The sequence below is a fragment of the Pituophis catenifer genome, unplaced genomic scaffold, assembly GCF_029215685.1.
Source record: "Pituophis catenifer annectens isolate HBS135680 unplaced genomic scaffold, rPitCat1.0.hap2 SCAF_3, whole genome shotgun sequence".
Classification (NCBI taxonomy): Eukaryota; Metazoa; Chordata; class Lepidosauria; order Squamata; family Colubridae; genus Pituophis; species Pituophis catenifer.
In genome coordinates, this window is record NW_027256883.1 from 153481427 (window position 1) to 153504142 (window position 22716).

General features: G+C 35.7%; 1 protein-coding gene across 1 annotated transcript in view; it reads left to right on the top strand.

The window, feature by feature from the left end:
- The first annotated feature begins 1296 nt into the window (after window positions 1–1296).
- Window positions 1297–22716, top strand: part of SLC26A8 (solute carrier family 26 member 8) — a 42678-nt gene continuing 21258 nt past the window's right edge. The window contains exons 1-10 of the mRNA XM_070939544.1: window positions 1297–1478; window positions 3107–3246; window positions 5842–5958; window positions 9949–10124; window positions 12363–12527; window positions 13554–13703; window positions 14513–14595; window positions 15833–15980; window positions 17633–17746; window positions 20118–20195. Of these exons, the coding sequence (XP_070795645.1) occupies window positions 1306–1478; window positions 3107–3246; window positions 5842–5958; window positions 9949–10124; window positions 12363–12527; window positions 13554–13703; window positions 14513–14595; window positions 15833–15980; window positions 17633–17746; window positions 20118–20195 (1344 nt within the window). The 5' untranslated portion in view covers window positions 1297–1305. The remainder of the gene's footprint in view (window positions 1479–3106; window positions 3247–5841; window positions 5959–9948; window positions 10125–12362; window positions 12528–13553; window positions 13704–14512; window positions 14596–15832; window positions 15981–17632; window positions 17747–20117; window positions 20196–22716) is intronic.

Here is a 22716-nt window from a genome sequence, read left to right on the forward strand (position 1 = left end):
TTTAAATATATCCCCTTGAGCTCTTCATGGAAAGGTAGGAGATAGATTTCACAAACAAATCAACATTACAAAAATGACTTTTTCCAGTATATCCAGCATGTTCATGTTGATTTTGTATTTCTTATGATGAATATATTTATAAAAAATAGGAAAATATCTTACTACTGATGGCAGAAAATTCAACATCTTGCTCTGATAATAAAAATTCAGTAAGATCAAGTAGTAGCTTGATTCAAGTCTAACTTGATGCATGTAAAAAAAAAAGGGGGTCATGGCTTTGATTCCTTAGTTGTCATCGTCTCCTAATGAGTCACCTTGTTTTCTTATGTTGAGTAGGAAATTCAAATGTAATCTTTTAACAGGTGGTTCACTAATAAACTAGGAAGCAGATAAAACAATATCATCAGGATATGGCAGATGTTGCCAGTGTTTGTGCCATGATGAGTTGAAGTGGAGAAAGACTCAAAGTCAATTAACCCAATTTTGTAATATCACATAATAGCCAGCAAGAGACATTTTTAGCAACACTTAAAACTAACCTTACATTGCATAGTTCTCACAGTGGTTTCTTGCCAGGATTGCCCCTCCCTCAAATTATTCTCAAATTAACTAAGAATGATTATTAGTTCTGAGGAAAAGGGGATTTAATGGAGTCCATTAAATGGCTCGTGTGATGTGCTGTCGCCAAGGCGGAAGGTTATTTTATTATATTATATTATTAACTTATTATATGATTCTCTCTTTTATTAGTTTTATTGTTTTTCATATGAGGTTTTTATATTCTTGTAAGCCACCTTGAGTCGCCATGTGCGAATTGGTGGCAATATAAATTTCATAAACAAACAAACAAACAAACAAACAAATAATAGTTTTTCGGCGGGTTTCTTTCTCACATAACTGCATACTTTGGCTCAGAGAAGACCCATTTCTGAATTTCCTTCAGATTAAGAGAAAAATATATATAAAAGTTAACATTGCATTAAAATTTCACGTTGCATTAAATAAATAAGAAAAATAAGAAAAAGCATAAAAGATAAGAGAGTTCCAGTGGTGAATCCTTTGTTTTAAATTGTGTCTGAGACTTCACCAGTGATTTTTTTCTTTACTGAATGTTTTCCTATTCTGAAAACAGACATTATTACATAGTTACAATGAGGCTAATTGATAAGAACCAGCCTCATTCTGTTTGAACATGAGCCTTTGAGTTTCAGAAGTATTGTGAACCAGGAAACAAAGAGACACAAAATAAAATGTTCTCCCAATTTAATAGATTTATTTTTAAAATGTCAGGATCAATATAATGAAATGGAGCCAGATATAAATACTATCAATGAGAGAGTGCCACTAAGGGTGATATATAACATCAATAGAAAGGTGTACAATGAAGAAGAATTTGAACAGGAGCATGATCAAAACAGGTATTCCCAGTTCAACAAGGAATCTGAAAGCCCTAAACGTGGACGAAAGATCCAATGCAGGTAAGATTAGTGAGGAAGTTTATTCCTCTCCATATTTGACTGCTTTGTTATGTTTCTAGGTCAAACTGTAAACCCCAATTTTCTTTTGATATTAGAAACGCTTATCATTGTTTACAGACTTCACCTGTGCACAGTTTCTTCTCTTTTATGTAGAGCTAAATTAGCCCCAGTGGCTCAATAAATCAGATGTAATAAAAATGCAGTAATGAAGAGAAGAGTGGCAACAGTGGAAAATACGTGGAAGAACCTAATTCCAATTTAAAATGGATTAGATAGTGATATAGCTTCACATCAGAGTACCATTGCTGACATATCACAATGTCAGAGTTTTACCCTTTTGTTAGCAACATTGAATAAGGCAGAATTTGCAGTTGCTTACTGCAAAATCTGTTGTTAATCCCTAAAATGATTCTCTATTGGACAATTGCTGGCATGCTTCCAAGATGTACCTGGGTATGATGCTTGGGAATATGTGGTTTTCCAGTTCAAATTGTTCTGATTAATGTAGATTATTAGATCTCACCAAGCTCAGGCCCAGTTTGGGAACATAAAGTGCTTACTTGCCTTGAAGGAGTATCTACACCAGGGATCTAGAACTCAATTCTTACAAATGCCACATTAGGACAGGTTCATTCACCTGGAGGCCACAGCATTGGAAGTCTTTCCATACACTGAAATAAAAATCTCTAGTCCCTACAATAGTACCCAGGGAGCTACGACTAGTAGCAAGGAGGAGGTGCAGCAGTGGCAGAGAGAACAAGTACATGGGGAAGTGTAAGCTCCAATCTTGCCCTGGCTGCAGTGGCACCTGTAGGACAGGTGTAGCCGTCCCTTGGGCTGTGCAGTTGCAAAGTTGCACTTCATTCTCAATCTGAGTAATTGGCTTCAGTGTCTGCAATGATCTTGGTGAATGTAAATACTGAATCTGTACAGGTAGTCCTCGAATTACGACTGCTGCAACTTGTAGCCCACAAGTCTGAGTTGTCTGATTGGTGTTGAGAACTGGAAAAAGGCAGTGTGTGTGTGTGTGTGTGTGTGTGTGTGTGTGTGTGTGTCCCTATTGGTTCTATAAACACTTTATTTTTTTCTCTCATACACCATAGAGACTGAAGAATTCCTGCTTAGGAGAACATAAAAACATTATAAAAGAACAAGATTTGTTAGGATTTATTACATTTAGAAAGATTGATTTAGAAGATACATGTTCAGAAGTCTTTGAAGAATTAATCTTAAATTGAATTAATGTTGGCTATGATAGTATAGTTTATAGTTCATGATTTACAAAAACTAAATTTTAGCAGAAAAGCAGTGTCAAAATAATAAGACATAATAAAATATAACTAGAATGGAATACAAGTATGTCATTTTAAAATTATTCCCATTTGGCACAATCCCATATGACTTTGCTCAGAAATTGGTTTCCATTATGTTTAACAGGTCTCACTTTGAGGGAAGTGTATATAGGATTTTAATCTGAATTATACATTTGGCTATTATTTAACAAAAACATAAAGGGCTGATGATTGACAAGAGTATAGTATTGGTTTAAAGATCACTATGTATCATAGAAACAACTGCGCCTTTTTTATCAAGATAAAATATTGGCTTTCTATACAATCTTATTTCAGATTCTCATATGCACGGTTCAAGAATTTCATACTCAAGATGTTTCCTATTTTAAACTGGCTTTATAATTATCGCATTACTGAATGGATTCTAAGAGACTTACACGCTGGCATAAATGTAGGGATGGTGCAGGTTTTCCAAGGTAAGTTAGTCCATTTCTCATCTTCTATTTAAAAGCTTTCAAGTGGATAATTTTCCAGTCTTTTCCACATATGGCATATATCCTAGGCCCATGATGGCGAGCCAATGGCACACGTGCCACAGCTGGCACGCATAGCCATATCAGTGGGCACACAAGCTCAGCTCTGGCACGCATGTGCGTGTTGGCCAGCTGATTTTCAGGTCTTCTGGGCCCACCAGAAGTAGGAAACAAGCTGTTTCCTGCCTCCGGAGGGCCTGGAGGGGTGGGGAAGGCCCGATTTTCTTTCTCACCTGGCTCCAGGGCCTCTCTAGGATCTGGGGAGGGCTAAAACAGCCTTCCCCACCCCTCTGGAGGTCCTCCGGAGGCCAAAAACAACCCACTTAACAACTTCCGGTCCCACCAGAAGTTGTCAAATGGGCTGTTTTTGGCCTCCGGAGGACCTCCAGGGGGGTGGGGAAGGCCGTTTTCGTCCTCCCCAGATTCCTAGAGTGGCCCTGGAACCAGATGAGAAAGAAAAACGGGCCTACCAGGTCATTGCGTGCCAGGAGCGGGGGGAGAGGGGTCACATGCGCAGGGGTGGGGTGCATAGAATTATGGGTGTGGGCACGTGCACACGCAATCCTCCCGCTGGCCCCCTCCTGGCACGTGATGGTAAAAGGGTTTGCCATTACTGTCCTAGGCTGAAGCTCCCTTTACTACTCTATAGTAAATAGAAGCATATGGGGTTTGGACTCAGATAAGAAAAACAGCCTCTAGTACAGATAGTCCTCGACTTATGACCACAATTGAGCCCAAAATTTCTGTTGTTGAGCGAGACAGTTGTTAAGTGAATTTTGCTCCATTTTACGAACTTTCTAAAAATAGTTGTTGAATGAATCACTGCAGTTAAGTTAGTAATATGTTATAAAGTGAATCTTGCTTCCCCATCAACTTTGCTTATCAAAGGGTCTCAAAAGGTAAGCAGCCATCATAAATATAAGTCAGTTGCCAAGCATCTGAATTTTGATCATGTGACCACGGGGTGGTCGTAAGTGAAAAACAGTATGTGAAAAACGATCATAAGTCACTTTTTTTAGTGCCTTTGTAACTTTGAACTGTCACTAAATGAACTGTTGTAAGTTGAGGACTACCTGAGTTTAAAAAGGAAAAACTCTATGAATTTGTAAAGGGAAAGGCATCTTCACCTAAGTTCAATTCCTAATGATTACATCTACCCGTATTCTAACTTATAAAACAAAGGATTTTTTGTACCTGAAGTAATGAAACAAGAACTAATTTAATGGATTTCAACATCTGTTAAAATGAAGTAGTAATATAAACAAAATCATTTCTGATTCGAAAATTAATGTTCTTTATAAATTGCCCATAAAAATTGACTCCCATTACATGCTTCAAGACTTGGTCATATATTATTAAATAACATCTCTATGTAGCCTATGATGCATTAGAATCTGTACCACAGAAAAAAGAATTCTTCTTTGTCTGCTGTATTCCAGATATAGCAGCAAGAAGAATATAGTTTGGACCCATTAATTGTACTTTTCATCTTAAGATCATCTATGTTTCTGGCATGGTCACCAGAAATATGATTGGTTCTTAATTCTAGTTCTAATGGAAATAAAAATTGCTGCCTTCCAATTATCTTGAGTTAACAGTGGGCATGGAACCACCATTCCCTTGTCCCTCTTTTCTCCAACAACTGCCTACATATAAAATATTATTTCAGGACCATACTTCATACATTTGTCTAGTAGAACAGGTAGTAATAGTAGTAGTAGTGATAGCACTAACACACATTTTATTACATTTAACATGTTTACATTCTACCCTTTTTCCAGTCAAGGGTTTGCCTATTTTATTCTCCTAGACATTGATGTATCCAAGGCCACTAATGGGTTTCCATGATTAAGTGAATATCTGAGTCTAAATCTTATCTGTATCCAAAGTGCTCCTTCAGTTAGCCAATCATTCTGAGCTATTCCAGGCTTGCAAATAATCAAGAAAAGAAAAATAATTAAAAACTCGCTCCAATCCAGCCCCACCTCTGGTATTCATCACTCATCTGCCAGAGTTTTGCCCCTTGCCCAGTACTGGAAGAACATAAGAAAATACAATAATTGGGCTGCTTAGATCTCCCTTTATGTGTCATTAGCAAGATGCTTAGAAGGAAAGATATAGGCAACATCCAGAGAGATTTAGAAGAGGGGGAAAAAGCAGGCTTTTTACTTAGATACATCATACCAGTAGTAGATGCTTTCTGTTTTTCCCAGAAAACAGTGCCATATGAAGATTGATTGACTCATCATGAGCCATCAAGTTGGAATGGATTCTTAATTACCATTATTTGTCCTCAGCCTAGTCTTTCAGGTCTTCCAGTAATGCAGTCCTTGTCACTAGTTGTCTTCTTCTCTTTCTTCCCGTCCCCCAGAATTATAGATTTTTACAGCAAAGTCAAATGGATAACAGATTATTTATTAGAATAAGAAGTTATAATAAAATAGGGCAGGTTGGCTTTTCCTTCACTACAAATGGGCAATGAAATGTTTGCTTTGTATCAGTTTTGAGAGTATATTTTAAAATATGCATTCCTTATAGGATTATCAGGAATAGCATTAACCGGATTACCAATTCCAGTTATAAATAACTTTTATTCTGCATTTTGCTGCTCTTTAATATATGTTATATTTGGAACTTCACAACATTTGTCTATTGGTAAGTACCATTGCTATCTGTTCATTCCATTTAAAGGTATATGCGGTTATTTGTCATTAGAAGTGATATACTGACTCATTAAAAAACCTTATTTTTGTTCATTTATACTTTCAAACTTTGACTTTTATTTCATATTTATCTCCAAGTCTTCTGTTAATACCGTATTTTTATTATCTGTCATCAAATAATTCACAAAGCTAAAGAAAACTAAATATTTTTAAAAGCGACTATATCAAGTTTGATTTATCTATTCAATCGATTAGTTTTATGAGAAAAATCACGATTCTTGTAAATTCTCCATTTTTGTCTTAGCAGTATTTTACACGTGTTTCAATTTAAATAGATGAGTTTATCTGTAAAAATTTGGAAGTTAAATAAATGATTTCTCTCTTCGTAATCACTCTGTGTGAGAAAATAAATTGTAAAGGCTTTTCTCTGAAATCCAGACATAATTGCTGGTAAAAGTGGGTCTCTTACCATTTTCATGCTCTAAAAACACCTCTATTTCAGGCTTGAGTGCACAGTGCAACAGCAAATCACAGCTCTCCAAATACTTAACTATTTATTCATCTCTTGATTTGGCAAAAGATTCTCAGACATAACTTGGCTAGATGAGCATCTGTTTTCCAAAACAAAAATGAAGTTTAAACACAACAGTTGATTGACTGTTGCAGTACAACGAAGTCAGAACCTTTGTATATAATTTTGCTGCAAATTCTAGGCTTTTCCCTATGTTCTTTCTAAGGTAATGAATACTTGATTTATTGGACTTCGGTAACTGAGAAATGTTTATATAATGATCCTCTAGCCTAGGAGATGACTGACTCTTGCTTTGCCAACTTCAACCCTTATACTTTGGAAGAGAAAAGAAAACTGTATACACACTTCTACTCTCATTTCCACTCTGCTGTGCCTTAGTTAATAGACCTGTCAGTCTTTCTGGCAGCTATCTGAAAACCAAAAGTGATTGTTCATTAGGCACATTTCTGATAGAGTTTTTTAACAAGATTTATTGAGATGAATGGGATGAGCTTACAATATTTTCTAGCAAATGAACTATGGAGCTGAACCAGTTCAGCTCCATATATATGTCCTCTACATTCCACAAGGTGGGATATAAAATAATGAATGTAAATTATAGAAGGCTTCTTTATGCCTTTTCTTATTCTGGGATTTTATAATTCCAAATTTCTTGAGCCCTTGACAGCTAAATACGGCTAATTTGTTAGATATTGGAGACTGTTAATAATGAATCAAATTGTAAATGATTAATTCTTTCTGATAGACCAGTGGCATTTCATGGGCCATAAATAAATATTGAAAAAGATCAGGGGCATCCTATTAAACGAAAGTATCCTGTATACACTTTTTCCTTCAAGAGAATGGAAATTCAGTTTTTTCAGCAAATAAAATTATCATTACGATTCCTTTGTGTGTATCTTCCCAATCTCTTTATGTTAAAAAAACTTTTTGAAGTTATACTGAATTTTTTAGTCTAAAATGTAACCCCCAATTAAATATGATCATTTGAATTATTCTATGTACCGTATGTCATATAATAACAATTTGCAGTTTTAGGGCATCATTTGACAAGTTACATGCCCTGAGGGGAAGTGCATCTCTAGCCAATGAAATCCTATTTTTAAATATTCATCAGTTTATTTCCTGTTTATGGTTTCCATATTGCTTATGTGCTATCACAGTTCCACTTAGCATAGCTTATCTAGATGCACAGTCAATGACATTTTTAAAGATCTGTTCCCTATTACGAGTTTTCTAAATTTCAATGCTTGTATTGCTATATTATCATTTCTGTATGTCCATGAACCAATTGTATGTCACTTTTGCAAGCAAATAATAACTCAGGATGGTAAGTGACACCAAAGGTGCTCTCAAAAACATTTTTCAAATTGTGAAAATGAAAGCAGTTTAAACAATTGTTTTGATACTTTATAGAAACCAAGACAGGTTAGGATTGAGAAGATATCATAGTCTCATACTCCTTATTGCCAAAAGTGTTTCCAGTGCTTTCTGCAGGAAGAGATGTCAAATTAGTCAGTCTGATGAAACCAATGTCATGCCATCATGACACAAGCACTGCTCATTTATAGGTGTATTGCGACATGTACATCGAAAAGTTACACAGCTTGTGGCATTAGAGCATCATATCACTTTGTTATTTTGATGAAAGCCACCAGACTTTTAGATGCCCAGGATTGTGTCTTGAGCCTAGGTAGTAAAAAGCGGGGTACCTAATTGGGTGTCACTCATTTCTAAACCCCATAAATCAATTGATTGAAATATCTTGATTGAAATGAAAGTTATACGATACCAGTTTAGAAGAACTATTTAGCATCAATGGTTGACTAATGCTGAACATGAGTTGGGCTTGGGTATGCTTAGGTTAGGATCAGGTTCTAGCCAGCTGGCAAGGGTTAACACAGAGTTCCTGAAAATCTGGTGAATCTTTCTGGTAGTGATTTATGGACCATCACTGTTGTTGAGTGCCCAGTGATGTAACTTCCAACATCAGAATATTAGAAGAAATAATATGCAGAAAATATCTATTAGTTTGTTGATTTGTTTATATCCTGCCTTTATTATTTTTTTATAAATAAGTTAAGACAGTAAACATAACCAATAGTACTTCCTCCTTCTATTTTGCCCCAATAACCCCGTGAGCTGAGTTGAGCTGAGAGAGAGTGACTGCCCCAAAGTTACCCAGCCAGTTTTCATGCATTATGTGGCCCTAGAAATCAGTTTCCTGGTTTCTACCCTGGTGCCTTAACCATAGACCAAACTGATATTCTTTTTTTTTTTTCATTTTTTTATTGGTTTTACCATAACAACACAACACAACATACAAAACACAAACACATAATATGTTTCTTTTTACATATCAATTTCGTTCCTCTTACTTTCTACTATATACCCGTGATGGCGAACCTATGGCACACGTGCCACCTGTGGCACACGGAGCCATTTCTGTGGGCACGCGAGCTGTTGCCCTAGGTCAGTTCCACCGCGCATGCGTGCACACCTCCCACTGGCCAGCTGATTTTCAGGTCTCTGCTGCACATGCGGGAGACATGTGTGCATGCCCATGCCGCCCCTCCCCTCTCAGGAGTCTCCACACAGCCGTTTTGGATGACAGGTAAGTACAGGGCTGGCGCGGAGGCTCTGGGAGGGTGAAAAATGGGCCTCCTGGAAGTCTAGAAATGGGCCATTTCTGGCCTCTGGAGACTTCAGGGAGGCCTGCTAGGCCCAAAATGGGGCACGGGGGGGGGGTCGCATGCGCCTGCGCAGGGGGGAGCAGGGCAGTGCAGGGGGGTTGCGTGCACATGCACAGGGGGCAGAGTGTGGGGGGGGGCATTGCATTATGGGTGTGGGCACGCGCATGCACATGCTATTGATGCACATGCGCTTTTGGCACCCAAGGAAAAAAAGGTTAGTCATCACTGCTATATACATTCCCCATTTTTCCCATCCTTTATTATCATTATCTTTATCGTCCCTTTATTTTTAATCTTCTTCATTTACAATATTTTGCACATTTGTCAACTTCTTTTCTCCATCATTTATTCACATTTACTTTCCCTTATCTCGAGCCAATCATACCATTTAGTCCATACTTGATAATATTCTGTATCTTCCTTTTCTTTTATTTCTTTCGTTAATTTATCCATCTCCGCACAGTCCAGGATTTTATTAATTATTTCTTCCTCTTTTGGGATCTTTTCACTTTTCCAGGACTGTGTGTAGACTATCCTTGCTGCTGTAATTATATGCAGAAACAAATATCAGTTTTACTGGGGATATTGAACAGAATTTACAATAAAGAAATTAGATATTACAAACTGGTATTCTGAAAGCATTTTATACTTTAAGCTCTTTAGAGAAATGGTGAGAATTACCTTGTGACAATTAATATGGTAGCTGAATTTATATTGGCTTTGGCTTTTATCTTGAATTTTTGCTTTTTGGCAACAGGTTCTTTCAGCATTCTGAATGCAATGGCAGCAAATTTTCAGAGCAGTCTTAATTTCAGAATAAAGTTTCCAATTAATAACACTTTGTCCAATGTTTCTGATGAAAATTTTATGCGGAATTATATGGAAGCATTAAGTCTCACTGCATCTACTACATTTTTAGTTGGGATTATTCAGGTAGGAAACACACTTGAATTATCATTTCTTTTTCTTACCATATTTTTATTTATTTATTCTAAGTGCTTTAATACCACTTCAGTCAAGTTAATAATTGTGTATGTGTATGTGTGTCAATAATAGCAATAAAGCAATAACAAACAGTGCATTCAAACATCCTAGATATATACTCCGTTTACTCCTTAATCCCCAAATATCTGCATAAACACTCAGGTCTTGAAGAGTTTTCGGAATAACAGTGACAAGGACACTGATTTCTGAGAGTAACTGATTCTATAGAGGTGGGAATTCCAGTGGAGAATGCTGACTTTTAAGTTCTATTAAGGATATTCTTGGCTAATAACTGATGTTGTGGGTTATTGAGCAGATTACCCTTTGAGTTTACAAAAGCGACTGAGAATGATCGTGGATAATAACAATTCACATACAAACTGGGTTTTGATAATATTTTACTTTTAGGGGAAAAGCAAAATCATAGTCCAAAAACATTCCAAGTCATACACATATAAAGTTAGATAAAGATTAGTCCAGGGATATTTTCCAATATAAAGTCTTCTTAACAGTTGTAGAAAAATACAATAAAACAGATCTTCTTTAGTTTCATTCATGAACACATTTCAATATAAAAGCAGTCAATAAATATTAGAGAAGCAATAAATAACCATGATCAAGCAATGATCATGCAGAGAGATCAAATATAGAGTTACAGCATATCAACAGGTAAAATGGTGTAGTGTCCACACAAACCATAATTCAGCTCTCCTTAAATACATTGGCTACAGAGCTCAGCCAATCAGGATGCAGGATGATGCAACACAGTTTTTAAAGCTACACAATACTTTTAGCTACAAACACACAATATTGGTTTATATATTTCCTGACCAACCAGTTGGGTAATAACAAGTTCCTAACAAGTTCCCTCCATCTCACCTCACAGAGAGTGGGAATTCTTAGTACTTTCAAAGACAGAATAAAAATTCAGTAACATGTAATATGATACATATTTGAATGCAAAAGTTGAATAAAAGTTAAATCTTAGCTGAGTAGACTTTTCTTCTGAGTGAATAATGATAGGATTGTATGATGAGTGTAATAAAGTAATCTACAACTGACTTGCTAAAATCTTAATATTTTTAGACTCCATTATTCTTTTTTTGATGTATGAAAATTCTATACTAATTCTGCACCAATACTTTTCAGTAATATTTTTATTTTTGGCTCTGATGTACTGAAAAAAATAAGTAAATTATTTGGCTTTATACAATTTTTCTACTGTTTTTAAAATATAATTTATTTTTTATTCTTTGTCCACTGTATTTTATAGTAGGGTTAAGAATAACATGGAAAGAGAATTAGATCTTAAGGAATGTGAGGAGAGAACAAACTCTTGTCTGATAACCAGAAACATTTCACCTTGCATAATAGCTGAAATTCAGAAGATTCCTAAAATCTGCTGATATTTTGCCTGAAGACATTGAAAACATTCAAGAGTTCAGCAGAATTATGCAAGGTTTCAATTATTTCACATAAAAACTCATAAGATTTCATGCAAGGTAATTGTTCTTTGGTGAAATTTCACCAATCTTGTTTCTATATTTCTTGGTAATGAGGGCCAGGAAGAGCTACTGGCCCCTGACTTCAGCTTATTTCAGAGCATTGACTAATTTGGAGGCATAAAGCAGATGATTTAGACTTAGACTAACTTTATTGTCTAAGTCTAAGTATTGTCTTTATTGACTTTGAATGTACATTAATCTGCATACATTAAAATGAAATTTTGTTGCATACAGCTCTCAAAGGGTCACCACCTCTGGTATACACTACATAAACATGACAAAATAAATAAATAAATAAATACAAAATTATGCATATACCCACATATATTATAATACACAGAGAAACAACACAGTCTAGTTTGGATGTATACATGTACCTGGTAAGAAAAACTAATCTTGTGAGTTTTCCAGACGGATAGCATAGGGAACAAAGCTGTTATAGAATCTGGTAGTCCTGTTAGAAATATTTTGAAACCTTCAAGGACAGAAGCATTTGACAATACTTCTATCCTTGCAAAATATTCACTTGGGTTTTAGAAAAATAGCATAGCTTCTTTAAATTTCAAGTGTATAAAATAGTGAACTCCTACAGAAATAGGGCAGCTATTGTGGCAAATTGAGGTTTATGTTTTCTTTCAAACCCCATTTTTTTCTATTTTAATATCTCTTTTGTTCCTTCCAGCTCCTTTTGGGCATCATTGGCTTAGGATTTGTCACAACATATGTCTCAGAGAGTCTCATGAATGCTTACCTTACAGCAGCAGCATTACATGTGATTATATCCCAGTTCTCTTTCATCTTTGGAATTGTAATTGATTTTCATTCAGGCCCATTGTCATTTTTTTATGTGAGTAAAGCCACTATTTTTCACTTTCCTGTTTCTTGACAAGAATGGGGAGAAGTAGAAGTCATTATTAATGTATTTCCCACGAAGAGTGAAAGATACTAGTGAAAGTTTTATCAAATTCCTTCATTTGTAAAGATATAATAATGAGTGGTCGCAACACACACGAGGAATCTTAATTCTCACCAGGGACTTAATTTCCCCGTTTTTTAGGAATTATTATTTTCTTTATGACATGTCATTGTCTTTCTTAAAACAGTGAAGATAAATCAACCTCCTTTAAACATGGTGGGGCTTAACTTTTAAATAATATAAAAGAATATAAAAGAAATATAGCATAAGGGTCTTCATTACCAGGATCAGGTTATTTGAGGGACCACCTTTTCCGAGTGGCATTGATTTGCCCCATTAGGCTCAGCAGAAGAAACTAGTTGTGGGTAGTATGCATCCGAGGGATAGTGTCATATGGTAGGACCCAGGATGAGGGCCTTCTCTGATGTCCTAGGGAAAATAATTACCCCCAAGATAGACTGACCTCTAGAAGAACCTTCTAGAAGGGCTTGAAGATCTAGTTTTGCTATCTGTCCCAGGGATTAAAGAGTGGCATGGAACCCATGAAATGGTTTTTAGTTCTTAATTGTTTTTAACATTTGTCTTGTTTGTATTCTTCTTCTATTCATTAAACATGAAACTCAGTCAACTGAACATTTCAAATTGTATCATAAATACCATTGACTGATGCTAATGGTTGATACAGGTTGCTGCCAGCCTCCTAGGTATCAACCAAGTATCTTCTTAAAATAAAATAGTCTTGTTTGCATTATTATTATTATTATTATTATTATTATTATTATTATTATTATTATTATTATTATTGATTTAATTGTAAGCCTCCCAGAGTCGTGTGTGAGATAGGCAACTATATTTATTTCTGAAGCAAAAAACTATGTCATTTAAAAAACTATATTGATATTTACTTCATACTATTAGCAGCAAATTAACATTTTGCTGACATTTTCTTTTTTTCAGAATTTGGTATACTACTGCATGGGTCTCCCTAAAGCAAATTCCACTAGTATCCTGCTGTTTTTGCTTTCTTTACTATTGCTGAGGGTTGGCAAATGTATTAAAATAACTTATAAACACTATCCTGTTGAGTTTCCAATGGAGCTTGTTTTGGTAAATATCTGACATTTTTCAACAATTACTTTTATGCTACCAAAGTCACAGTTTTATAAATGACTTGAAGTCATAGAGTGTTCCATGAAACAGTTTCCTTCAAACATTGTGTTTCTTTAGTACAGAACTGAATTTTAAGAATTTTGCTACTCTTTTATTTTGGCTATATTATATTGGCCTTAGGTTCTCCACAAAGAACAATAAGGAAACACAGCATCTGAAAGAAGCATTGTCCCTTATTATAATTTATTTCAGGTCCTCTGATAAAAACAGAGGAATTTGTTTTATTGCATACCTCAAATTCAGGGGACACTATACCATCCCTTCTTTGCCTTCACTGCAGAGTCAGTAAGAACATTTTGTTTACGATTCAGATAAAGCCCAATTTTATATAATAGTGTTATAGTCTATTATTGTCCTTAGAAATGCATTCTTGGGAAATGGAGATTTAAACATTAAACATTCTGCCTTAAGTTTCAGTATCAGTGGGGGAAAATCCTTTTCTGACCATGAAACTTTTCCACCCCCCACTCCTGATACTAATTGTTGCACTGGTGATTATATCCTACTGTTTAACTAATCAAAAGTCTTCCGTGTTTGGCATTATACCACTGAATATTATTAGAATCTATTTCAATATCTGGCTAAAGCAGAACAATTATTAGTCCATAATGCCAAGGTAGATATTGACATTGTAATTGCCATTAATCAAGACTGAATTCGAGGGTATACAAATGTAATATTGAAATAAATTTAAATAAATAATATTCATCTTAAATAATATAGAGTGCATTGTTTTCCTTTTACAGATTATTGCATTTACAATGCTTTCTACCCAAACTCATCTACATGCTGAATCTAGTGAAGGAGTTTTTACAATGACTCCCCACAAGTATGTAATCTAAATCTAATACTATGTATTTTTCATACATGTATAAATATGTACTTACCATGCTATTCCCTTTCAGGGTAAGATATGCAGGGGGGAGAAAAGGAAGAACAAATAATAAATTTAAAAAATCAAAATAATGACATAAGAAAAAGGAAAGGAAGTAATGTTGAAATTGAAGAATTGGGTAAAGAACTTAGTAATAATACCTCAGCTTGAAATTCCTGTGAAACATTTGCCAATGCATGAACCTGAAAGCTTAATGTCATACATATTTCAACGTTGCTAACTTTGTCATTGAAATATATGCTGCCATCTCTATTTGTGGCCAACAGCATTTAGCCAAGCCAACAGTGTTGAAATATTCTATATACTGTAATTTCCCTGATGGGGAATACTGTAAGGTATTGATGGGGGCAGGATTTAACATTTACTGAACGGTGTAAAGATTCTTTGTTCTAGCCATCAGTATCATGTATGGACCATCAGTATTCATAAAGAGCTATAATTACTGCACACTTCTTAAAATGAGCTAAAAATAATGTATTATTTTATCTTACTTATCAGATTTATTTGCCATTCATATCACCGTTAATGGTGACTCTAAATTGACTCTTTAGTACTGTGCAGAATGTCAATTTTTCCTTTTATTATGATTTTATTTCATATGTAAAATACAAAGAAAACTAGAAATAAGAAATTAGGAGAAGGAATGTCAAATTTGAACTTTGAATGTTGCTTTGGAGGACATGGGGATGTCAGTGTAAATCCTTAAAATGCCTCTTTCCTTTCCAGGATTACATGGCAGCTGTGAAGGGCAGTTGTGTGACCTCTGGAAAAGAGTCAACTGCTTTGTTGAGTACAGAGTGGTGGTGTCTTCACTATCCAAAGCACACTTTGGAGATCAAATTTAAATTTAAAGGGTTACCCAAGCCTTCTATGTTCTGCTGGGGAAAAAATATTGTCCATTGCTCAGTTTAAACTTTTAATAAAGGTTATTTGTCCTAATTTTCAGAAAAAGTTTCTAAGATAGCTAACAATAAGTACATAAATTAAATGTTTGAAATCCAAGCAAGCACATATTTATTATTAGCACTACTTGCTTGGTGCACAAAATTGTGGGTTGAAAGAGAAGAGATGGTAGTAAATCAGTAAATAAATAGAACTATAGCTTGTATATCCTAATCAAAGTGTTCAAGGATGTTCTTTACACAGGGCTAAAGCATCTCTTTTGTTTCAGGTTTCTGAATCCTACTTTACCTGTCTTCTCAAAACTGGACAAAATTATATTACATGCTTCATCTCTGGCAATAGTAAGCTACTTCCTTCTCATTTTTGTGGGAAAGAAGTATGCAAGTATTCACAACTATCACATCAGACACACTCAGGTAATAGTTATATATCGCAAGGCAGAAGCTTCAAGAAATTGATGGAATTCTGGGAGAATAAAGAAATTATAATTAAATATACTTTTCCATAGATTTCCAGGGTCTGTGGAAGGCATGCAACTCTGTAATCACTATTTGTCTCTAAGTACATTAGAGATACATTGGGACACATTGAGATAAATATGAAAAACAAAGCAATTCTTCACTAACTTAACTGATCAGTCAAAAGCCTTTGCATAGCTTCCTCTGGTATACCAGTTGCACACTTTTCTTGATCAGGAGACACTCCAGACAGTCATTCATGCCCTAATCACTTCACAACTTGTCTGTCGTAATGTGCTTTATGTGGAGCAATCCTCAGAAGCTTCAATTGGTCTAAAATACAGCAGCATGGGCAGTGACCAGTCTGCATTATCCGCTATGTTTCTGGTTGTGATTCAAGGTGCTGGCTTTGACCTATAAAGCACTATGCGGCATAGGACCTGTAATTTGAAGGAATGTCTATCATCTCCTGTGATGTGTGTCCAGCCAATACAGACTAACAAGGTTGGCATACTTTGGGTCCCTTCAATTAAACAGTGTCAACTTTTGGGATCCAAGAGGTGTGCCTCCTCTGTTGTGGGGCCTGCCCCCAGAATAAAGCTTCCCCCCCCCCCCGATATCCAAGTGGCTCTCGCACTATTAGTTTCCCAGAGCGCTTTGAAGACCTGGCTCTTCCCACATCAGGGCTAGATTTGCCATCTTGTGCTTTATCTGCTTTCCTATCTATTTTTTGTTGGTTTGCTTTTGAATTGTATTGCATGCTAATCTATTTACTACATTACAATCCACCTAGAGTTGTTTGGAGTCAGGCAGACCTAAATTAGATAAGTTAAATTAAGTCCCTGTGGGTGCTCAAGATTAAAAGTGTGACAACATCAGTAATGCAATTAAACTGTTCTGAAAGACTTTAAGCCTACCACAACACATAAAATCAAAGTTACAAGTCCAAAAAGAAACAACAACAAAAAAAGTAATTGCCCATTAAAATTATGGCTTTATCTATTAGAACAGAGGTATTTATAGAAAACTAGTTCTTGGTCATGCTGACTGGGGAATTCTGGGAATTGAAATCCGCACATCTTAAACTTGCCAAGGTTGAGAAAGACTGGACTATATTGTACACATTTTAAATATGATTAGGCAGAAGTCCCTCCAGGGGCACTCACAGTGGTGTGTCAACAGCATCACAATTGTAGATAAGACTTGGCAATCAAAGCCCACCTCCTTCTGAACATGCATTACACATATTACATGCATGTAAAAAGGAATGGGACTTTGGGTGCTGAAGTCATGGTCACCATTGTGATGCTGTTGATCCTTCCTGTGGACTCCTCTGAGAGCTGCAGGCATTGTGCAAACCTAAGCATATTCAAGAAAGCAGTAGGAGCCATTTTTCCAAAAAAGGACTGTTGATTTAAGAGATACATTAACTGTAATGACTGAACGTCTCCCTAAAACAAAAACATCTTTTGGTTATAAATGATAAGGATATATTGATATTCTGAAGTTTGTCATCCTTATTTTTTCTAGTGGAAAATATTTGTAGTCCCTATATTTCACAGCACAGTAATCTGAATACCAGGAGGTTTATTTTTATTTATCATGTACAGGATTTAATAGCAATTGGGCTATGCAATGTCTTCAGTTCATTTTTTAAGACTTTTTCCGTCAGCTGTGCAATTTCTACAACTGTTATTCAGGAGAAGACTGGTGGAAAAACACAGGTGAGTTAGATCCAGTACTTGTTTCAAATCTAGATTTGGGTGTATTTGTTAGAACATGGTTTTCTCTGCAGTTTGGAACATGCAAAAGAGATGCTTTACAGAGTTTGTCAGCAGGAGCAAATAGTTAAATAACTACAGCATTTGAAAAAATGTATTGTCACTTCAAAGGCTGCCCTTGGTTCATTATTATCAGTCTCAGTGGAGATGTTGTTGCATAAGAAGTCACCCAAAATTTTAACCTAGACTGTCTACTGTCTAGACTGTTTAGACCTCACTCCATTCCTAAGAGGTCTGTAAGGGTGTGCATAAGAGCACCAGCATGCCTACCATCCCTGTCCTAATGTTTCCTCTACTTGTATCTATTTTATATATTCAATTCATGCTTATACTTATATAAATTACCTAATAAGTTCTTGACAAATAAACAAATAAACAAACAAACAAACAAATAAATAGGCAGAAATTTTTTTAACCCCATTAGGGTTTTTTGGTTTGACACATACCTGTTTGCAAATTGACCTTTCATAAATTTTGATTAGCATTATTATAAAATATAATTATATTTAAGCCAGAAGAATAGGTGAACTCTCCTTCAGATCAAGCTCAGTTCTTGATGACTTTGTTGACATGGGGTTTTTTTTGGCAACTGTCAGAAATGTTTTATAGTTGTCATCTTTCAGGATATCTTTTTGACTCCTCAGTGTAACTCATTAGTGTGATGTACCTTAATCTCTCATTCAAAAAATAAACAAGTCTGGTAACATTTGTGTCCTTGAAATTAAGAAATGTAGATCAAATACACTATTGCCATCTAGATAAATGTTAAAAACCTAACAAGAATTACATGCTACAGTTTTAAAAACAAATAAATAGATTAAGAAATAGATAATTAGCATAGAGCAATGGTTCTCAACCTGTGGTCCGCAGATCCCTGGGAGACCATGATGTCATTACAGAGAGTCCACAAAGGCTTGAAGAAATGTTATGATTTAAATCTTGAGTTAAGTCTTGGGTATCCGTGGCCATGGTCACGTATTATCCAGAATTTGCTAATAAGTAGGGTAGTATGTAAGAGGTGAGGCAACTGGTCCAATGTTGAACCAAGGAATACAATATCTAGGTTGTAAACTCTGGAAAATCACTAGACTGTAGTAAAAAGCTATCGAAAATACCAACCAAAGGTAACACCATCAAACTGGCTGAACTGATATGGCAAGAATGGTGCACTCCAGGTTCCTTTGCTTTCACAATAGCATCTATTGGAAAACATGCCTTCTTTGTAGCAGCACTTGCCTTCTGAAATGGGGGTCCCCTCCCCCTCCAGATTCAGATGGACTCTACTGTATTCAGTTGACCGATAGTGATTTTGTCAATGCCGATGGTGTACAAGTGGTGCTCCAAATGTTTTGGAATTGCACCCAAGGCACCCCATCTTTGCTTTCTTTTGCCAAATCATTCTAATGCTTTCACCAGGTCCTTATATATTATTATGTTTGGTTGCCCAATAACTCATATGTTTATACTGGATTTTGTATTTTCATCCACTTGTTGAGTCCTTTCTAAAGATAATATCGTTGCCATATTATCTGTCATCTAGTTGTCTCCTGAATTTTGCAGTCTGGATATGGTTTCCTGGTTCAATCAAATTCTCAAAATTTGAGGTACCATCACTTCTGAAATGGTAAATGAATTTGTGTGACACTCTTCTCCAATGAATAAGCCTAAAAAATAAACACACCATGTATGTAGTAACAATTAAATTTTGATCTAACTACACCTGCCTTCTATAGGCTTGGGCAGGCAAAATGAGAAGTAAACAACAGGGGGAGTTTTTAACAATGCTTCTGCTTTGCCTGTACAGACAAATCATGAGTACTGCGAAAACTTTCTTTGGGGAAAACAGGGAAAAGCTTTTGGGGAAAAGCTTGGAATGGGTTTTGCCTGAATATGCCTCATCAGATTTTTCAAAATCTGCTAATCGCCCCACTCCCCTCCAAGTTGGTTGTACAATGTCCTACCTCCAAGTTTGAGAATCCCTGGAGTAGTGAAAAAGCTTGAGTCCAAGTCAAGATCATCTAACTTCAAAACAGTAAACTTTATTGAAGGCAGGTCATGAATAGATTTAGGAATCCAAAGTCAAATTAAGGAATTAGCAGGCACTTTAGCAATAGTTGACCTTTTAATCAAATTAATAGAATCTTTTTTGATGTGATGGTGGTTGAAATTTCATCATATTAATTAACATGGTACATATCATTCTTACATGTTCTGAAAGTAGACTTGAGTTAGGAGGCCTATTTTGACTTACAAAATATGGGAAAGAATTATCAGCATCATGTTAACATTTCTAATGTCATTTTTTAAAAATTAGCTTGCAGCTCTGATTGGAATTTCCTTAATGCTGGTGTCAGGATTAAAATTGGGGTATTACTTCCAGTACCTTCCAAATGTAAGTTAAAGTGAAAATCTGAAGTTTGGATATATAAATGTTGTACCAGAATGGAAGATTGCTCTCTTTAAAAACCTAGGTCATCAGAATATTGATACATTCTATATCCCTGCGGGTTTTTTTAACGAGCTGCCAATTCTCAAGATGTCAGATCCAACAGGTAGGTCAGACCAGGAACTGTCCTAACTCCACAGGAAAATTAAAATGGCTTTTATTGAATTTAGCTAGAATAGCAAAATCTTGTTTGTATGGTTGTACTGTATTTCTTCCTCCTTCCAATTGTTCAGTGAATTAAGGAGACATATGCCTGACCTATTTCAAAATATCTCATTGCTTTGGATTTTAAAAATGATCCATCCCTTTTAAAACTATTATAACTACCAATGGACCTTCTTGCTACTGTCCCCTTGGCAGTCTTGGAGAACAAGTTTGGTAAAACTCCTATTATCTGTGAAAATTATGCCTATGTGACTCAGACCACACTGAATCTAGAGAACTTGGTTTTCTAAGGTTTTTTTTTGTTGTTGTTGTTTAGTTATAATTTTATTCCAAAGGTGAGAAAAAGGTTACTTTGGCTGATGCTAAAAAATATCCGTAGTCAGACAAAGACATTTTATATTAGTTACTTTACATCAATCTGAAATTTCCAGGTTACCTACATAGTTGCCAAATTTTGCTATCTAAAGGCAAGTATACCCTATCAGAAAGTCAGTATTATGGGCAGAATAAGTTTTGGAGATAACTGATAGTTATTTGGGTGTATTCTAAAAGTATAAATGTTTATCTGTCTGAAACTTTCATTGAGTTTGGTCTATGACTTTTATAAAGTTTTATTTATTGTGAAATGCCTATGCCTATTTACTAGATTTAACAGTTGGTTAATTACATTAATTTATTGTGCACTTTTCTTTTTATCCAAAGAATTCCCTTTTTATTACAGAAAAAGTTATTTATTTGAAAAGGCACTTAGAAAACATGTGTATTAATAAAATTTCCATTCGTTACTTACAAAAAGCCACAATATACCTACTCTTTAATAAACAATTTGGTTTCAGAAAAAAATTATCCTGTAATCTACAACTTCTGCACTGCAAAAACATATGGACTACAAATCTCAATCAGGACAAAGCAATAGATGCAATTTACATAGACTTCTGTAAAGCCTGTGATTCAGTGGTACATGAGAAACTACTTCTAAAACTAAAATCCTATGGCATCTCCGGACCCCTACATAATTGGATAGCCACATTCCTGTCTAACAGACAACAAGTGGTCAAAATAGGGAGCGCCCTATCAAATCCTGCACCTGTTAATAGCAGTGTCCCCCAAGGCAGTGCTCTAGGACCAACACTCTTCATACTATACATAAATGAGCTTTGTGATCATATTATAAGCAACTGCATTCTCTTCGCCGATGATGTAAAAGTATTTAACACCACCAACAATGCTCCTACCCTTCAAAAAGACCTTGACTTTCTGTCGGAATGGTCAAACAATTGGCAACTCCAAATCTCAACCAACAAATGCTCTGTCTTACACATAGGCAAAAAGAATCAGAACACAAAATACAAGCAGAGTGGACACTACCTTGTAGATGACCCTCACTCTGTCAAGGACCTTGGAATACTCATATCTAATGATCTAAGTGCTAAAGCCCACTATAACAACATTGCCAAAAAGGCATTAAGAGTTGTAAACCTAATCTTGCATAGCTTCTTCTCCAGTAATATTACACTTTTAACTAGAGCATACAAAACATTTGCTAGACCAATTCTTAAATACAGTTCATCTGTCTGGAACCTGCACTGTATATTGGGCATTAATACAATTGAGCTTGTCCAGAAATATTTCACAAGAAGAGTCCTCCACTCCTCTGCTCGCAACAAAATACCTTATGCCACGAGACTTGAAATTCTAGGCTTAGAAAACCTAGAACTACGCCGCCTTCAGTATGACCTAAGCGTGGCTCATAAAATTATCTGCTACAATGTCCTACCTGTCAATGACTACTTCAGCTTCAATCACAACAATACACGAGCACACAATAGATACACACTTAAAGTGAATCGCTCCAAACTCGATTGCAGAAAATATGACATCAACAACAGAGTGGTCAATGCCTGGAATGCACTACCTGACTCTGTGGTTTCATCCCAAAACCCCCAAAACTTTAACCTAAGACTGGCTACTGTTGATCTCATCCCATTCCTAAGAGGTCTGTAAGGGGTGTGCATAAGAACACTAGGGTGCCTACTGCCCCTGTCCTAATATTTCTTTTATTTGTATTCTTTTTATGTATTCAATTCATGCTTATACTTATATATATTATCTAATACGTACTTGACAAATAAAATAAATAAATAAAAATAAAGTATTTGAATCTGCACATATACTCAGAACATTCTTAGAATAATAGAGTTGGAAGGGACCTTGGAGGTTTTCTAGATCAACCCCCTGTTCAAGCAGAAGATCCTATACCATTCCAGACAAATAGTTGTCCGGTCCCTTCTTAAAAGCCTCC